At 33.1% G+C, this 17,199-nt stretch overlaps 1 protein-coding gene across 1 annotated transcript; it reads right to left on the bottom strand.

Moving 5' to 3' along the window:
- Positions 1-6,515: 6,515 nt before the first annotated feature.
- On the bottom strand, positions 6,516-12,690 carry LOC141724430 (uncharacterized). The gene is made up of 5 exons (XM_074526585.1): positions 12,085-12,690; positions 11,537-11,654; positions 9,345-9,459; positions 7,845-8,957; positions 6,516-7,548 (listed from the first exon to the last, which is right to left on the bottom strand). Exons 1-5 carry the CDS (start codon positions 12,272-12,274, stop codon positions 7,288-7,290), a joined length of 1,797 nt encoding a protein of 598 aa, XP_074382686.1. The 5' UTR covers positions 12,275-12,690; the 3' UTR covers positions 6,516-7,287.
- Positions 12,691-17,199: the final 4,509 nt, after the last annotated feature.

Here is a 17,199-nt window from a genome sequence, read left to right as displayed (position 1 = left end):
TTTCGGAAGAATTTCGGGTTGTAAAACGCAAAAACGATTGAAGTGGGACGATTTTAGGTTCTAAAAAGTAATTTTTATACGTGAAATTATCATTATTAATTCTATAAATCCTTATAAAATTATATGATAATCCAAAAATTACTAGAAAAATATCAAAATTATCTAGATTTAATTCTGGATAATTGGAAATTAAAATATCTCAATTTTATCAGAAATAAACATTCAAATATTATTATCCATTATCAAATAATTCAACAAAATTCACATAAAAATCACATAATAATTATTTATTGATAAAAATAATTACATAATATTTCCCAGACGTTACAACAACACAGGCTTCAGAATTAAATGTTACTGAGTTGCCCTTGTCACAAAGCTGGCTGAAACTCAAAAGATTGTGCTTGAGTCCATCCACTAGGGAAACTTCTTCAATGATGACATTATCTTTAGAAATCAAGCAATATCCCACAGTATAATCCTTGTTGTCATCTCCAAAAGTGATACTTGGGTCAGCTCTCTCCTTGAACTCAGTGAGCAGGGTAGAATCTCCTATCATGTGCCTTGAGCACCCACTATCCAAATACCAAATATTCTTTCTGTTTCCCTGCACACAACAAAATCAAATCAAACTGATTTTGGTACCCAAGTTTCCTTGGGTCCTGTTTTGTTAGCCTTTTTCTTGGGTTTCTTAGGGTTGTCCTCATTTGACTTGGGTATTTGAGATTCATCCTTAGTCAATTGAATAGAACCCATAAAACTATTCATCATTGCAAGATTTTTCATGCACATGCTGGTTAACATGGAAAGGCATATTTTGTGCAAACATGTTATTCACTAAATGGCATTTGTGGCATACTAAATGTAGTATAATAAGGATTTTGTGCAAATGGCATATTAGCAAACTGTGCATTCAAATTATGTGCAGGCATAACATTCACAGACATTGTAGGCATACTAGGAAATGAAGGAGGTGGAGACATAGGAGCAGACATAACAAGTTTGCAATTAACAGACAAATGATTAACACTACCACATCTCACACAGATTTTTCTAGGAGCACATTTATCAGGTGTGTAGTTGTTATGCTTGTTAATTCATACTTTCTCATTCCTATTGTTTTTCATTTTAGATTATGCCTTAACCTCAATTTTCTAACTGGCTTTCTTTCACTCAATGGATATGGTTCCTTCTCTTTCGACGGATAATTCTTTTGATTATTCGACGGATAACATTCATCATCCGTCGAATCCACATCCGTTGAAAGTCCTTCTTCCAAGTTGGAATTCAGTTTCTCTTTGCTCTTTTTCCAGGCTTCATCACAAAAGGATTCTATACCTTGAACTTTAGTAATTTGAGCATGAACATCTCTGGATGATTTCCATGTCTTGATTACTTCTTGTTCTCGTTCAAGCTGCTTTCTTAAAATTTCCTCTTTCTTTAGGGATTTAGTTAGTTCTTCTTTAGCAGTCTTGCATTCTATCTTCAATTTCTCAAACTCAACAAATTGAGTTTCTAACACATTATTTCTTTCACTTAAAAACATATTGTTCTCTTTAATTTTAGTTTTCTTTAGTGAGACATTTAAGTTAACACGCAGATGAAATAATTCAGTAGACATGTCATTTATGGTATCATTACACTCAGCTTTAGATAAATGTACTAGATTAGTGGTGATTACCTGATTACTTGAAGAACTAACTTCTGATTCATCTGATTTGGCCATCAGGGCTAGATTGACATAGCTTGTATCCTCATCTTCATCCAATCCATCAGCAGCCCACTCATTTTTTTGAGTTAGAAAGGACCTTTCCTTTTGTTTGAGCAAAACAAAATACTTCTTTTTGTAATCCACAGGCTCAAACTTCTTTCTTTCAGAATCGGGCTTTCTACATTCATTTGTAAAATGACCACTCAAGCCACACTTGAAATATTTGAATTTTGACTTGTCATCCATGTTCTTGTTTGGCTAGGATGCTCCAAAATTCTTCTTGAATTTGAGCTTGGTAAACCTCCTGGATATAAAAGCCAGATGCTCATCTATGTCATCCGTGTCATCTTGACTAAGATGGTCTTCATGTTCAGCTACTAACCCTTTTCCTTTGCCTTCACAAACTGTAGGGTTTGGTGTAGATTCAACAGCTCCAACATTTATCTCCTTCTCCTTTTCTTGCTCAGCAACCAATACAATGGGTCCTCCTTTCTTTCTTCTTTTCTCCAGCTTCTCATCTTGCTCTATTTCAAGCTAATAGGTCTTTAGAATCCCATACAGTCTATCCAAGGTGAATTTCTTGTAATCTTGAGAGTTTCTTAGTGAGACTGTCATAGGCTTCCATTCCTTTGGTAGATATCTAAGAAATTTCAGGTTTGAGTCATTTGGTTGATAGACTCTTTCATGCAACTTTAGAGCAATTAGCAGTTTTTGAAATCTACTGAAAATGTCAGTGAATGACTCACTTTCTTCACTTTGAAAATGCTCATATTGCTAAATCAAGAGTTGCATTTTATTTTCCCTTACTTGCTCAGTTCCATCACATATAACCTGAATAGTATTCTAGACCTCTTTAGCATTTTTGCAGTTTATGATGTTGTCAAACATGTCACCATCAACACCATTAAATAAAATGTTCATGGCCTTCTTATCCTTATGAACTTGTTCAATATCTAGATTAGACCATTCTGCTTTAGGCTTTGGGATGGATGCTTCATTTCCTGTAGCAGCTCTCATAGGGAAATATGGACCTTTCTCAATGCAGTCCACATATTCTTCATCTTGAGAAAGGAGATGCAGGTGCATCTTCACCATCCAATGGTTATAGTTGTCTTTGTCCATAAATGAAATTTTTACTCCAACATCTTTTCTGCTCATCTTGTTAGTTGTTGTGATCTTTAAACTCTTTGTTCTTCAAGAGCTTGCTCTGATACCAATTGTTATTCTCAAACAATCTAACAAAGAATTACAGAAGGGGGGGTTGAATGTAATTCTGGCTACTTTTTAAATTTTAAGAACTGTTCTACTATGAATGTATATCAGTGTTTGATTTGGCAAAAGTGCGGAATGAAAGTATTGAAGAAATCAAACACAAAGTAATCAAATACAAGTATTTAAAAACTTTCTGGTGGATTTAATTTATCCACCAGAGATATATATTAATTTGAGAACTCTATAATGCAATGTATTTGCACACAGCTGCTTACAAGTTGAACTTACAAGAAAAGAGAAATTATTTATAGATATGGATTTATCTATTTCTCTGGTAATTGCTTACTAACTTGGATACAGTTCTATTTGCTATACTTAGTTTATATAAATTACCAAGTTACATGATAAAAATACAAACAAATAAGAACAAATATTTCTAGTCTAATTTCATGCTCCTTCATTTCTCAATCCAGCATCTTTGAATATCTTCAGTTTAGCATGAAAATGGAAATACTTCTTTGTTCTCTAAAACCTGATAATAGGCTGTCACATTCCTTTTTGCATACAATCAACGAATGTGACTGTCAAGTCACTATCAACTGCTCTTTTGAATTTGTTCATCCGTTGAAACTCAGTGGGATCATCTGTTGAAGCTTTATTGGATCATCCGTTGAGACATTAGTTGATTATCCGTTGAAGCCTTGTGGAACATCCGTTAAGGCTACCTTCATGGCAGTTGACTCAATTTCATTTATACAAGATTACAATGAATCTAATATTTACAATTTACCAACCTATCTTGCATATCAATCTAGTAGTCAAGATGACTTAAAACATTCTACAATATCTAGTTCTTTAAGGCATTACAATATGCAAAAATGTGCTACTAAACTTATTAATGTAAAAGTTATCCTTTCAACGGATGTTGAAAGTGATCATCCGTTGAAGACTATAAAATCACTGAATTAAATCTACTAAGTATTTTGTTTAACTTGTCATCAAGTACACAACATATTCCCAACAGTCTTAGCATCAAAAATTCCTCTGTTGAAATCGAATGAGAATGAATACTTCAGAGACAAGCTTCGAAAGATGATGATGGATGTATCTCCTCAAGCATTCTTTTAACCTTTTGTGATCAAAGTATTTGCAGATGGCAAAATGCAAAATATCACCTTGTCTGATCAATATATAAGATCCATTCATTTTCTACAACTCACTTTCCTGGAAACTCAACTCAGAAGCAAAAGAGCAAATCTGGAAGCACCAGGAGTCAAAAGATCATAAGCAGGCCTGAGAGTTGCTGAAGTTCTATATGCTTATAGGCTCAATGATAAAATGATCAGGGATTCAAAGAAGGACATGAAGAAACTTAAAAGAGCTTATCATGAGATGGTGTTCATAAATGGAGAGCCCGAAATTAATCTTCTAAAAGATAGTGAACCTATCATCAGCACTAATAGTGAAGGGGATATAATCTTTGAGATTAATAAAGCGAAGATCAAAATCAATGACTTCTGAACAAGCGGATTAGAAGCAATACATCAAGCCTTAATAGATGTCAAACTCTCCACATGTAAGAAGGACAAGATTGCTTTGATTCCAATCATAAAGATACTTGATGAGGTAGTGGAAGAAGAATCGATCAACGACGCCAAAAGAGTACGAGGACATCCTAAAAGGATAACAGTCTTCGTAATGTCAAAAAGATCTACAATGTTGTTTGAACTTGTTCCTAAGTGCTCCAAAGTCAAATATCTTCAGATAATGCTTAATGAACTGAATAATCCACCTCTCATTAATGCACTTGAAATAGAAGCTCGTGATTTGGTCCAAGTAAGACTGAATGACCTTCTGAATAGAAGCAAAGGATCATCTCTTCCAGACTCAACAAAATCAACAGATCCTAGAAAGAAAGCTACCAAGAGAAAGTCTGCTCAGACTCAATCCACTCAAGAAGGAGAAGGTAGTCAAGGCAAGAAGCTCAAGAAGACAAAGACAAAGAAGACCTAGATAATTTGTTCAGGCTAGAGGAACACTTCTTTGTAATTTGTAATTTAAGAAATCTGGAATTGAATATGTAAACCAGAATGTATTTAATATATTCATCTGTTTTGATGTTGTACTTTTTCTTATTGTCAGTTAAGTTATCCTTAGGGATTTGCTTGTCGAACTCTAACAATCAAATAGGGGGAGATTGTAAAGCATAATGTAACGTAATATGTAATCAAGGAATTATAACTTAACATGTAACAGAAACAGATAAACAATATTAAATTATGAAGCACGAGAACCCTAAAGATGAATACAGGATATACACAAAGAATCAAAATATACAAATGACTCTCTAAGTTCACAATCAAGTCATGGGAAGAAGTTCATTAATATGTTCAAGTCTCCATGAAGAATAAGACATCAAAAGACTTCCAGTATCAGTTACATGATTTGATTTGAAGTATTAAAGATCAGGGGTTCAATGATTGAAGCAATGAATAATCAACCAAGATGTATCAGTTCAGAATTGTCAAGAAAATTGAATTAAACCAGTTCATGCTAATTGTTTGTGAACCAGACCAGTGCACCAAACATCAGCATATCAGGAAGGGTTTAATTTAAGAAACATTAATTGGTGATACAGTTATTGGAAACAAGAATTTTTCTAAGTCAAAAATCCTCCACCAAGGCAACAAGGTCGCAAGTAACTCATACAGGGAAAGGTGGGTCGCAAGTAACTTGCTGTGGAATTTGTCTAAGTCAATATATACTACTGTGACTTGTAGGTCGCAAGTAACTCCGTATCGTATAATTGGCTATGGCAAGTTACCTGGTCTTCCGGGTCGCAACTAACCCAACAATAAGGGAAGACAGGTCGCAAGTAACCTGGAAGGGAAATTTGACTAAAGCAAATTTCCTAGTCGCAAGTAACTTTACCGAGGGATCTAGGTCGCAAGTATCTTGCAAAGGAAAAGTGACTAAGGCAAATCACTAGGTCGCAAGTAACTTGTGTTACAGAGTGAATAGAGTCGCAAGTAAGTCTGAGAGGCAAATTTGCTAAGGGAATTACTCTGGTCGCAAGTAACCTTGTATACAGGTCGCAAGTAACTACTTGGTTGATTTATTGTTAAGTACAAATGCAGTAATTGAAATTGTTTGTGTGGATAAAATGATGCCACCTGTCCAATGAAAAATGAAGTCTACAAAACAGCAAATGAATTCATTTCATTTTTATCTTCTTCAGCTAACAGCAAATGTTTTACGGGAGCGCCATTAAAGACTTCATTTATTAAACTTGTAAACACAAAATTGTGCTACTGAATTTATTGTAACTAATCAATTCATTGATTAAATTGTAGCAACCTCAAGGATTATATTAATAAAACAATATATTTCTTGAATTGTTTTATGTCTATTTTGATTCCGTACTTGTAACGAAGAACTTGTAACGAATCAAAAAAAATTGTAGATATCGTATTCAACACCCTTCTACGATACATTGGGATTAACAATAACAAAATTGCATTTTATAAACACCCATAGAGCATATCATTATGAACTCCGTTAACATGCTCTTAATGTGCAATGAACAAGCTCATGCAAAGTTAACATTACTATTTTCATAATCATAAATTAATCGTTTCACATATATCATGTTTCCACGATTTGTACATTGCATTTTTACAATAAATATTTGTCATACAAATGCAAAAATGTAACCGGGGATCAAAGTTATACCTGATCGCGTAAATCAAATACCGGAGTCGAAATAGTCTATCAATGTAGTCAAGAGATTTAGAATGCTAAACAATTTTCCATACTTTCCCTTGGTTCCTCAGACATGTAAGTAGGTTTTACTTCCACTTGCACAGAAGAAAGGATGCGTGCAAACTTTAAAGTTGGCTAGGCCATTAATGTGAACTTGAACCACCAAAGACAGATCTACTCTCAAGTTAACTGTAGACATCCAGTCTCTTAAACATTGGCTCATATTGGTCTGGGTAACACCCACTACAAATTAAAATCAATATATCTTCTCCAATGTTTTGAAGCATTTAAAGCACCAGAGAAATAGTGCATAAGAGAGGGCTGCATCTCCAGAATTTTTAGGTTTCAACTCTTGGCAAATAGTCTCTTATTCCTGAAAGCAGGCAGTCAATAATTGATTCAAAATCCCCCATGACCACGAAATTTTTCATGATACAAAGGTTACAACGATGAAGCTGATCAAGCCACCTAACTTTACATGAATTCATGTCGAAATACAAGCCACATGTCCTGTCAGTCCTTCCTAGTCCCTCTAATGCCAATGGACAACACCAATCACAAATACATTGAAAACTAGTTTCTAACTTGATAATAAGGAGCCATCACCTCTCCCCTACACTGGCAGGGGACGGAACACCCCTTTCGCTGTTAATATCACCATCTAATTCGCTTGCATCCACACAAAAAGCATTGTTATTGACACTCACTTCAGAACTTGCATTACTGCTTGTTGCAAGAGGTGAGTCTAAAACACTAACAGTTCTGCTTCTTGGTGCAGGCCCTGATCTTACACTATACATGGAGGAAGCGGGAATATTTGTCATTAATGGTCGTAGATTTCCAGGAATGTTCCGCCTTATATCCTGCTCCACAGAGGAACACAAAAACAATATTAACAAGTAATTTTACCAGATGCTTTGCAGCAAGTAATCACAATTCACAATAAAGTAAAATAAATATGGCAACAAACAAGGAAGAAGAAACAGATATAGATATAGATCCTACAAAGCAGGTTAGAAACGCAGACAAATCTTAAAACCCAAATTAAACCAGGTCAGAATACATGCTTTAGAAATTTCGCTTGTATGTAATCAGAAATCATACACAGTTGTCTGCTGCTTAATTCTTGCTATGCAAACATGAGAGAGAAGAACTGTACCATATGCCTTATAGCCATGTCCATGGACTTCTTAGAAAAATTTCTTCCAAATCCCGAGCTGTCTGGAGATGAAGATTTGCCAGATAAGTTACTACGAGGTGAGTGCTTGTCATCCTGCTTAGGTGGTGCCAATTTACGCATGTTTATAACCCTCTCAACCATCTTGGTTCCATACATAACAGGACTCACATTATCATGAGCTTTAGCATATGCACGATTTAAAGCAGGGACAGAGCTTCCAGTGTTATAATTTATGCCATTTGGAGGGCGTCCTCTTGATGGCGAACAAGATTGCCGTCTAATTCTTCCACTGGGAGCAGGATCAATTGACGATGATCGAGCGCTTGATGCACCAGGCCTGCCCCTAGTAGCTGAAGGAGGGCGATCAGAAAGTGAGGTACGTAAATTTGGTGGCACATCATGAGAGAAACCAGGCATGTCCAACGGGTTCCATGGTCTTGGTTTCACAGTAGGGGAGCTAGCACGTGGAGGTGCTGAATTTCTTATTGTAGTAGAAGATGCCTTGGTAACTGTAGAAGATGGAGATTTGGCTGGAGGTGCAGATGCATTTGATGCGGCTGACAGAGTAGGTCTACGAGTTGGTGTGGCAGCCCTGGATGTGGGTTTGGTCGCAGGTGCAGCAGGTCTAATGGGTGTTGAAGATCTTACAGTAGACCTTGATGTAGGAGTAGAAGATCTTGCAGTTGTAGACACCATCGTAGGAGTAGAAGATCTTGCAGTAGACCTCGATGTGGGTGTAGAAGATCTTGCAGTAGACCTCGAGGTAGGTGTAGAAGATCTTGCAGGGGCTGTTGGCTTAGCTGAGGGCACAGTGGATCTGGTGGGTGTTGAAGACCGTGAAGGTCTATATGCTATGGTAGCTGATGGTTTGGACGCAGTAATAGACGAGGGTTTATAGGTTGAGGCTGATGTGGGTTTAGAAGCTGAGGCTAAAGCAGGGCGTCCAGTTGGTGTAGCAGGTCTTGATCCAGGACCGCCAGAGGAAGAGGGCCTTCGAACTCCTGCACTGGACGTATTTAACCCAGAAACCAAAACTGACTGTCTAGATGCAAGGGTATTTCTTGTAGTAGGCTCCAGCTCGGAATTTGCTAGCTAGAAGCACAGGTAACCATAAAAAGGACAGCAAAAAGTTACAAGTGTTAGTTTGGCGTATGCAAGCTTAGATAATATTGGAGAAAATAATAGGAGTAACATGCACTTTTGGACTAGTAAGAGATCTAAAGCAGGAAGTCTTGACATTGAAAGTTAGCATATAAATTTAGGCTATGATTGTGAAGAAAGATTTAAAAATTATGTACAGTTTGCCTTTTACTTGACGTCAGCAAATTTATACATAAACATGTTAATAAGCTGTCCCATCAATTCTTTCAACTAGGTAAAAAATAATTTCTTATCCAATGCAATGAATTTCAACCATCACATGCTGAATATGTATATCATACAATAATTTTAATACGATAAAACCAGAATTGCACATACTCTAGATTGCAATGCAATTGGTCGAGCTTTAGGAGTTCCAATCTCATTCATACTTGTTCTCTGTGATTCCATCTCCAGTGATGGAAAAAGAGGAGTACCAGGAGGTGTCATAAGCCTGTAATAAAAACATCCTAGTTATATTAGATCAATCAAGGAAACTTAAGAAATAATAAATTTAGTCCTAAATCCACCCACAGATATGCAGAGAGAGATAATTCTATGGACCCATGTGCTATTTGGATTTTCCAATTTGGTCCAGACAGGTAACAATAAATAAACTTGAACAATTGTATCTGCATGCATTGTGTGTGTGTGCACATAGTGCCCAAACAAGCTGCTATTTAATAACAATTGCATTTACATGAGATAATAGTCCATTCTGTCCTTCATATTTGATAATCGCATAAGAATTTCATATGAGAATAATCAAACACACACCCAAATTCTCGATTTTCTAATTTATCTAAATAGAATCTTCAAAAAGTACCTCCTCTGTATTCTTTTTAGTGTCCTATGTTTCCTTATTTGTTTATGTCTCCATTATCACCATAGCTCATTCATGAGGGCTGTTAATAATTTCAAGTGAGGTGGTGGTTGTGCAGAAAACGGAAAGAGGATATTAAATAAATGCGTAAAAGTGAGAACGCGCCATCAAGCTTTCTGGAAAGCAACATACTTGGGAATATTACGCAAATATTCAAAGTAAGGGGTGTGATGTACTAATGTCAAAGACCACTCTGGTCTTTAGAGTGCATTAATAACGAAGTTTTCTTATGTAACAGCAGTACAGCCTGAAACTTGTTAAGATATGATCACATAGTAACTCTACATAATTGCAAAAAATTGAGGATGCGACATTAAGCTCAGAGAATAAAGCAAATACTAGGCGGACATAACAAATACCAAACAAAAAGAGCAGAACTGGGGTGCAGGCCGCAACTTGAATCAGGAAGCTTCTCTACTTAAAATTAGAGACACTTGTCAGGAAATTATCAGTCCTAAGCAAGGACATTGTCACTACTTGATATTGGAGGGAGTCCAAGAGACTAGCTCTTTATGCTCCGAAGTTAAAATTTGGGGAGTGAGCGTAAAAATTGTGTCCTTATATAAGAGCAACTCCTACAATAACTTTATACAAGCTCCGGTCAATTTTTGAAGAATTTGAAGCTCAAATGAACTCCAACAAGCTCCTTGTCCCTCCACAAAAATTTGCGAGCTCCATTTGCTTCCTCAATGGTGAGGAGGCCATGCTCCCTCCTAAGAGAAACTCCAACAATCACCTAACATTTTCTCCAAATATAATATAAATAAAAGAGCTCCTAGCTATTTAAGATACAAAATAATTCATTTACTCCAACAATCTTCTTCAAATTCCCTCTCCATCTATTATTTTATTACCTAAGTATGATTTGCTGCTGGAGCATGCAGAAGTAGCAGAGTTGGAGGAGGTGGATGATTTCATTTTACAATTATAAAATGAAAAGACAAGGAAAGGCACCCTCCTCATGTTTGAGCCTTAAGGAGAGATTTGAAGCTCTTAAATTTTTAAAGAGTTAGGACTCTCTTGGAGTTCATTTTTACTTCAAATTCCTCATAAAATGACCAAGGAGGGTATATAATGTAGTTGTTGGAGTTGCTCTAAGTCCTTTTATATAATTTTCTCTCTTTTCAATATGCTAAACATGCATGATATTAATATCTTTTATGCTTTAAAGTAACAAAAAATATATATATATATAAATAGAGAGAGAGAGAGAGAGAGAGAGAGAGAGAACAATTTGAGGAAGATTGTTGGAGAGAATACAACATTTGAACTCCTAAATAGCTAGGAGTTGATTTTGTATAATATATTTAGAGAAAATTTTAGGTGCCTCTTGGAGTTGCTCTAATATTTGAGGAGCGGACTTAGTATTCCATTACACCGTTCCAATTCAAATGTCTACATATAATTGTGGCATATAGTTGATTTAGATCACAAACATTGCGCTAAAATATCATATATCTTTGTAAGGTCTTATATTCACTGATTCTAGCCCATGAAAATCCAGTAAAAAGGAGGGAGTACATCTTTGCAAATTAATATACACTATCTACAGACAAGAATTTGCAACCTGTTAATGTAAGCAGACAGATCAATCATAACATAAGCACTCAGTAATCCCAGGATAGGGTGGAAAATTTTCGAGGTATACCAGTCATAATCATTTTTATCATTGTCCGAATTCAGAAACTCGTCAGCAGCCGTCTTTCTTGATGGAGCAGGTGTGGCTGATGCAATATTGAATATTGGAGAACTTCCCGTCGTTAATCCTGGAAGGTACATGAAACTTTGAATGTTATTCAAACTCAACACAGAAGGCAAATGACAACAATCACTCACAAGTTATTCAAACTCAACAACCATAAATGACAACAATCAACTTCAATTTTAATCAAACTGAACGACCTTAAGACGACAACTTTGATGAACTTTCCACCTACATAATTCAGCTCAATTATCAACCTAAAACCAAAATCCTTTACTTTCCAAATTTCAAAATTGTAAAAAAAAAAACAGCGCCATAGCTCCAAATTTTTTTACCCCAATTTCCAATCAAAATACCTACATTGACCGGGGTCCAAAAACATTACACAAGCCAATTCGAACAGAAAAAATACACCAAACAACAATAAACCATAAAAAATTCAAACTTTACAATTCAAAACATAAAATCTCCGAAAAAAGTGTAATAACCCATACCGAATGGAGCATGAAACTCATCCACATTCTGAATAAGAAGACTATCCCTTTCCTTCTCTCGCTTCCGCATCTCGAGAAACAAAGCAAGCTCATCTTCCTTGTCCCTCATCACAGACTCCCTCATTTGCTGCCTCTGCTTCACAATTGCAGCTTGCATTCCTCTCTCTGGAGCCCTAAAACTCCTATTCATTGCTAAAGTTCCAAACTTTATCCCCTAAAACCCCCAAATTCGCACTTAATTTCAACCCCACCTCTCCAAAACACAACAAAACCCTATTTTTCAGTAAAAAAATTCACTTTAGTCTATCAAGAACCAAGACAAATAAACCCCAGATCTAAATTAAGCTCAAAATTCAAATCAGTAGCAAAAAGAACCCATTTTTAGTTTTCAAATACTTGTAAACTGACTTAAATAAGCATTAAATACAGCTAGCATATACAACCATTTCTAGAGAGAGAAAGGAAGAGAACAAAGGTATATTTCTAGAGAGAGAATGGATGATGTAATGACTTAATATAAAGAAACAAAATCAAAAATAGAGATGGGTAAGTAGATATAAATGTGTGTTTTTGTTTTTGTGTTTGTGTTTGTAATTTAAATGTAGAGGAGAGAGGTGAAGTGTATTTGTTTAAATGATGAGAAGGGAAGAAGAGGGGGAGTGGCAATTGTGGTAAATAAATGTAAGTTTTAAGGTGTTTTATGTAAGGTAAAATAAGAAATTTCGCTTTCAGGATAGGTGTGTGTACATGTGATCCAGTGATGTTATTGATGATGAAATCGTATCTTATTTCAGGATATCATGTTGTTTTCATCTTTATTTTTGCTCTTTAAACTTAAATCAATCAACTTTAAAAAAAAACTTAAATCAATCGAGTTTGCATGTCTTTTTTATGCGAAAAATGCTATAAACTTCGAAAGTCATCCAAAAACAATTTCTAAATATATATTTTATTTATTACTTTTTAAATAAATATACGATACTTCCCGCATCTATGAGTAAAATTTTTTTTACCAAAAATACTATTTTTTAAGGTTTAAATATCAAAGTAATCATTCAACTAAAGGTCATATATCAGTTTGATCATCAAACTTAACGGGATATTATTTGAATCACTAAAATCATAATTAATATCAAACGGATACCTCAAAATAGGTGCTCGAGAACTAAAATTTATTTTTATGAAAAATGTATAGAACGCCATAAAAATAATTTTTAATTCTCGAGCACATGTTTTAAAATATCTGTTTGATATTTATTATCACTTTAGTGATTCAAATTATACTCCGTTAAGTTTGATGATAAAGCTGATATATGGTTTTCAGTTGAATGACCATTTTGATATTTAACTCATTTTTTTAAATTCGTTTGTGATTTTAATAGTTTTTGAAAAATTTACAAAAATACGATTGCAACCAAAACCAACCATATAACTTCTTTTACGTTTTCTGAAAAGTTACTAATTTTTTAAGATTATATCATGTTACATTTGAGTTTGTATCTGATTGAATGGGGTCGAAAAATCAGATTTTTGCAAATAAAACATGAAAAGTCGTATTTTATAAAAAAACTTCATAAAACATATTTTTCAAAGAACCTCATTGAAAAATATCTAATCGAAATTCTTAAACTTGTGAGGAGTTGGATTCATCTTTAATTTTATTTGAACTTAGATATTTTTAAAGGGGATAAAAGGAAAAGACGAAGTGTAAAAATTTTCAAAGACAACTAATAATATAAAATAATTAATTTTTACATGAGATGTTAGTAAATTAATACTTATAAGTTATCTTAAAATAAATTTTATGATAAATGAAGAAATAATGATAAAAATATCTTAATTTCAAGGTTTAATTATCCAAAATATTTAAAAATACATAATAGTGTTCAAAATATCCATCGAATACGCATGTATTAGAGACCCATTTATTTTTTATAAAATTAACAAATAATACGCACATACGCACTTACATGTGCGCATTTCTTCTCATTTTTCAAGTGAACACGCATTTAAAAGAATATGTATTCAATGCAAAACAAAAATGGTTACGCGTATAACACTTGTTTTTTGTTTTTTAATAAAAATCAAATATGCATCTTCCATATGCTTGTCTATGAATATTTTAGGCGACCATCTCCCTTTAGGCATTATGAACAATTTAATTCTAAAATTGAGTATTTTAATATAACACCCTAAATAAATATGTGTTATATGAGTGATAAGTAAATTATTATTTTTTTAAAAAAAACATTAGTGAAATAAAACCACTCACTTAAATCAATGAAACCGTATCTCGTTTGAGTAAACATTTTTTAAAAAGTTACTTTTGATTGTTATCAAATATTTATTTTCTTTCAAAAAGTTATAATCTTTCATAATAATATTAAACGATAATATTAAAAAGACCTTCAATTTATACGTAATATATCCACTATTTTGCCTCCCAGTCATATGTCACAATATTCTATAAAGATTATAATTTGTATGTAGCATATATCTATTATACTTATTTGCCCCTCAATCTCAGGAATATATATTTGCGATTATGTATTTTTTATTCTGATAAATTTTTAGGTTGTATGCCAGAATATTGTGTAAAGAAACAATGGAAATTAAAGTTGATATCATTATTACAGAAGGGTTAGTTAGATTTGATAACCTTGCTGTCGGCCAAATAAGTTAAAGAGTTCAAAGCAGAGGATGCCGGGGATAATTATATTAACTAGGAGTTAAACATGGCCACCACAAGCATTAAAATATAAAGTCTCGTAATTAATTAATTTAACCACCACAATTATGAAAAAAATAATTCATTTTAGTTGTAGTTACGAGTAGATGATATAGTTGTTAGATTAAGATTCCTTACCTTTGACCTTGGTGTTTTAATCAGTAGGCATTTGGCCAAAAACTTGTTCAATTTAATTGAGTCGAGTTGTGTGTTGATAAATTCTATCTCAAAAATTTTGATAAATTGTATCCTGAATCCCTAATATTCATAGGTTAGGGAGTGCACGAGTCGGTTCGATTCAGATTTTACCGAAAATCATTATCAAGTAGTACATGTTAGTTCGGTTCAATTTTTGATTATTAACCGTATTCGAGTCATGTTTTTCAGTTCAGTTAACTGTTATCGTTCTGATTTTTTATTTTGGTTTTTACCTAATTAATTTTTTTTACAAACTCAATTCTAGTAATTTGAAAAATATTATAAAATAAGAGAGAAAGAAATTTTTTATCTATAATGAGAAATTTTTCATTATCCTAAATTTGAAAATGACACTTTTTTTTTGAAGAACAATAGATTTAATTTAATAACAAAAGGTCATACGATATATAAATAAATGTTCGAGTCGAACAAATATAAAATGGATCAAATCGATGTTATTCATGCAAGTTGTGATATCTCGGATTTTCAGCTATTAATATTATTATTATTTGATATGTTTATGTGATTTTTTGATTTGAAAGGAGTAAAATGATGGATATTTTATTACTGTTTGACGAGTTTGTGTTATTAAATAGTAATGTGCTAATTGTTAAGTGTTGTATCGATTCTTGTTAATTCTGAAAATATGTACTTAAATGTATTGTTTTCAAAAGTTTATTTGAAAGCTGATCATTTTATTGATATCGGTAAATTGAGTTCGTTTTGTAATATTAGGGATTGATGGGATATTCTGTCAACTATGTGATGTATGTAATATTAATTGTGTGTGACTCAATTGTGATTGAGGATTATTTGTATTATTAATTACTGAGTCGTATTATTTTGTTTTTATTTTTAAAAGTGATTTTATTACAAATTTATTTTCAAAAATATTTAAATTATCTTTAAAATTATTTTTATGATTTTATAATTCAATAATTATTTATAGAAATTTAAAAATTTTAGAAACTAATATTTTTTCAAATATTTATCCCTAAATGATTTTCTGATTGTATTTAAGTGTGAATTTAAAATTAATTTCAAGGATGTTTCAAAAAAATATGAAACTTATGTTTTATTATTATTTGAATATTTCAAGAATTTTAAAATTGTTTTGGAAAATTTTCGGGTTATATATACCCGCACGTTTGTTCGTTAAATCGTAAAATGCGGGTATGATGCACAATTCAAAAATATTTTAAAAATTATGAAAATTTTATTTTATTAGTTTTTAAATATTCCAGAAATTTTAGAAGTATTACGATAATTTTTTTAGTTAGTTTCACTCGCAAATTTGTTCGTTAAATCACGAAATGCGGGTTTGATGTTAAAACCAAAAAATATTTGAAAATTATAAAATTTATATTTTATTAGTTTTTGAATATTTTGAAAATTTTAAAATTATTTCAGAATTATTTCGAGTTATTTTCACCCGCAAATTTATTCATTTAAACGCAAATCATGGGACAAAAACCAGGCTGTTAGAAGAGAAGTTATACGTATCTCGTTTCTGTTAAACACAGAATACGTGTTTGGCTATCAGTAAAAGAAAAAGAAAAATTAAAAAAAATAAAACGTGAAGTCACCAACCCCAGGCGCCTACCCCTCCCCTCCCCCTGATCCTTTTTCCCGAGTTTGTTTCCTTTGCTCTTCTCTTTCTCTGTTTTGTCTTTATTTTTATTTTTCAAAAATTTATATCTTTCAAATCCTTCGTTCAAATTTCAATTATTATATATATAAATGATCAGCGCTTCGATACCTACGCATAAGTATATATATTTCAAGATTTTGAGAAGAAAATTTGCGGAGCATATTTTTCGTTTTAATTTATTTTCGAGGCGTAGAAAAAGAGTTTGACGGTGTTGATTACTCTACACGGCGTTTCAGCGTGTGTATGTATATGGTTATCAATTTCGGATTTTTCTGGAGATATTTTCCGGACATCAAATAAACTCCGGGGATATCATAATTTATTTTGCGTAAGGATTCTGAGATTGCGTTTTTGTATTTGGGTATATTATAGCATGTCAGTGTTTGTATATTTATTTCATAATTTTATAAGTTGTTGGAGAAGTCACTTTTGGCCGTGTTTTTCGTTTCTGGCGTGTTTATACGTGCAAATATGAATTATTGCAAGTTTTAAATTTATAAATTTTATTAGAGGGTTGAGATTGATTTTGAGGGTTTCC

The sequence above is a fragment of the Apium graveolens genome, chromosome 5 (assembly GCF_009905375.1).
Source record: "Apium graveolens cultivar Ventura chromosome 5, ASM990537v1, whole genome shotgun sequence".
Classification (NCBI taxonomy): Eukaryota; Viridiplantae; Streptophyta; class Magnoliopsida; order Apiales; family Apiaceae; genus Apium; species Apium graveolens.
Note: the sequence above shows the minus strand (reverse complement) of the source record. Positions and strands in the feature narration are given on the sequence as shown.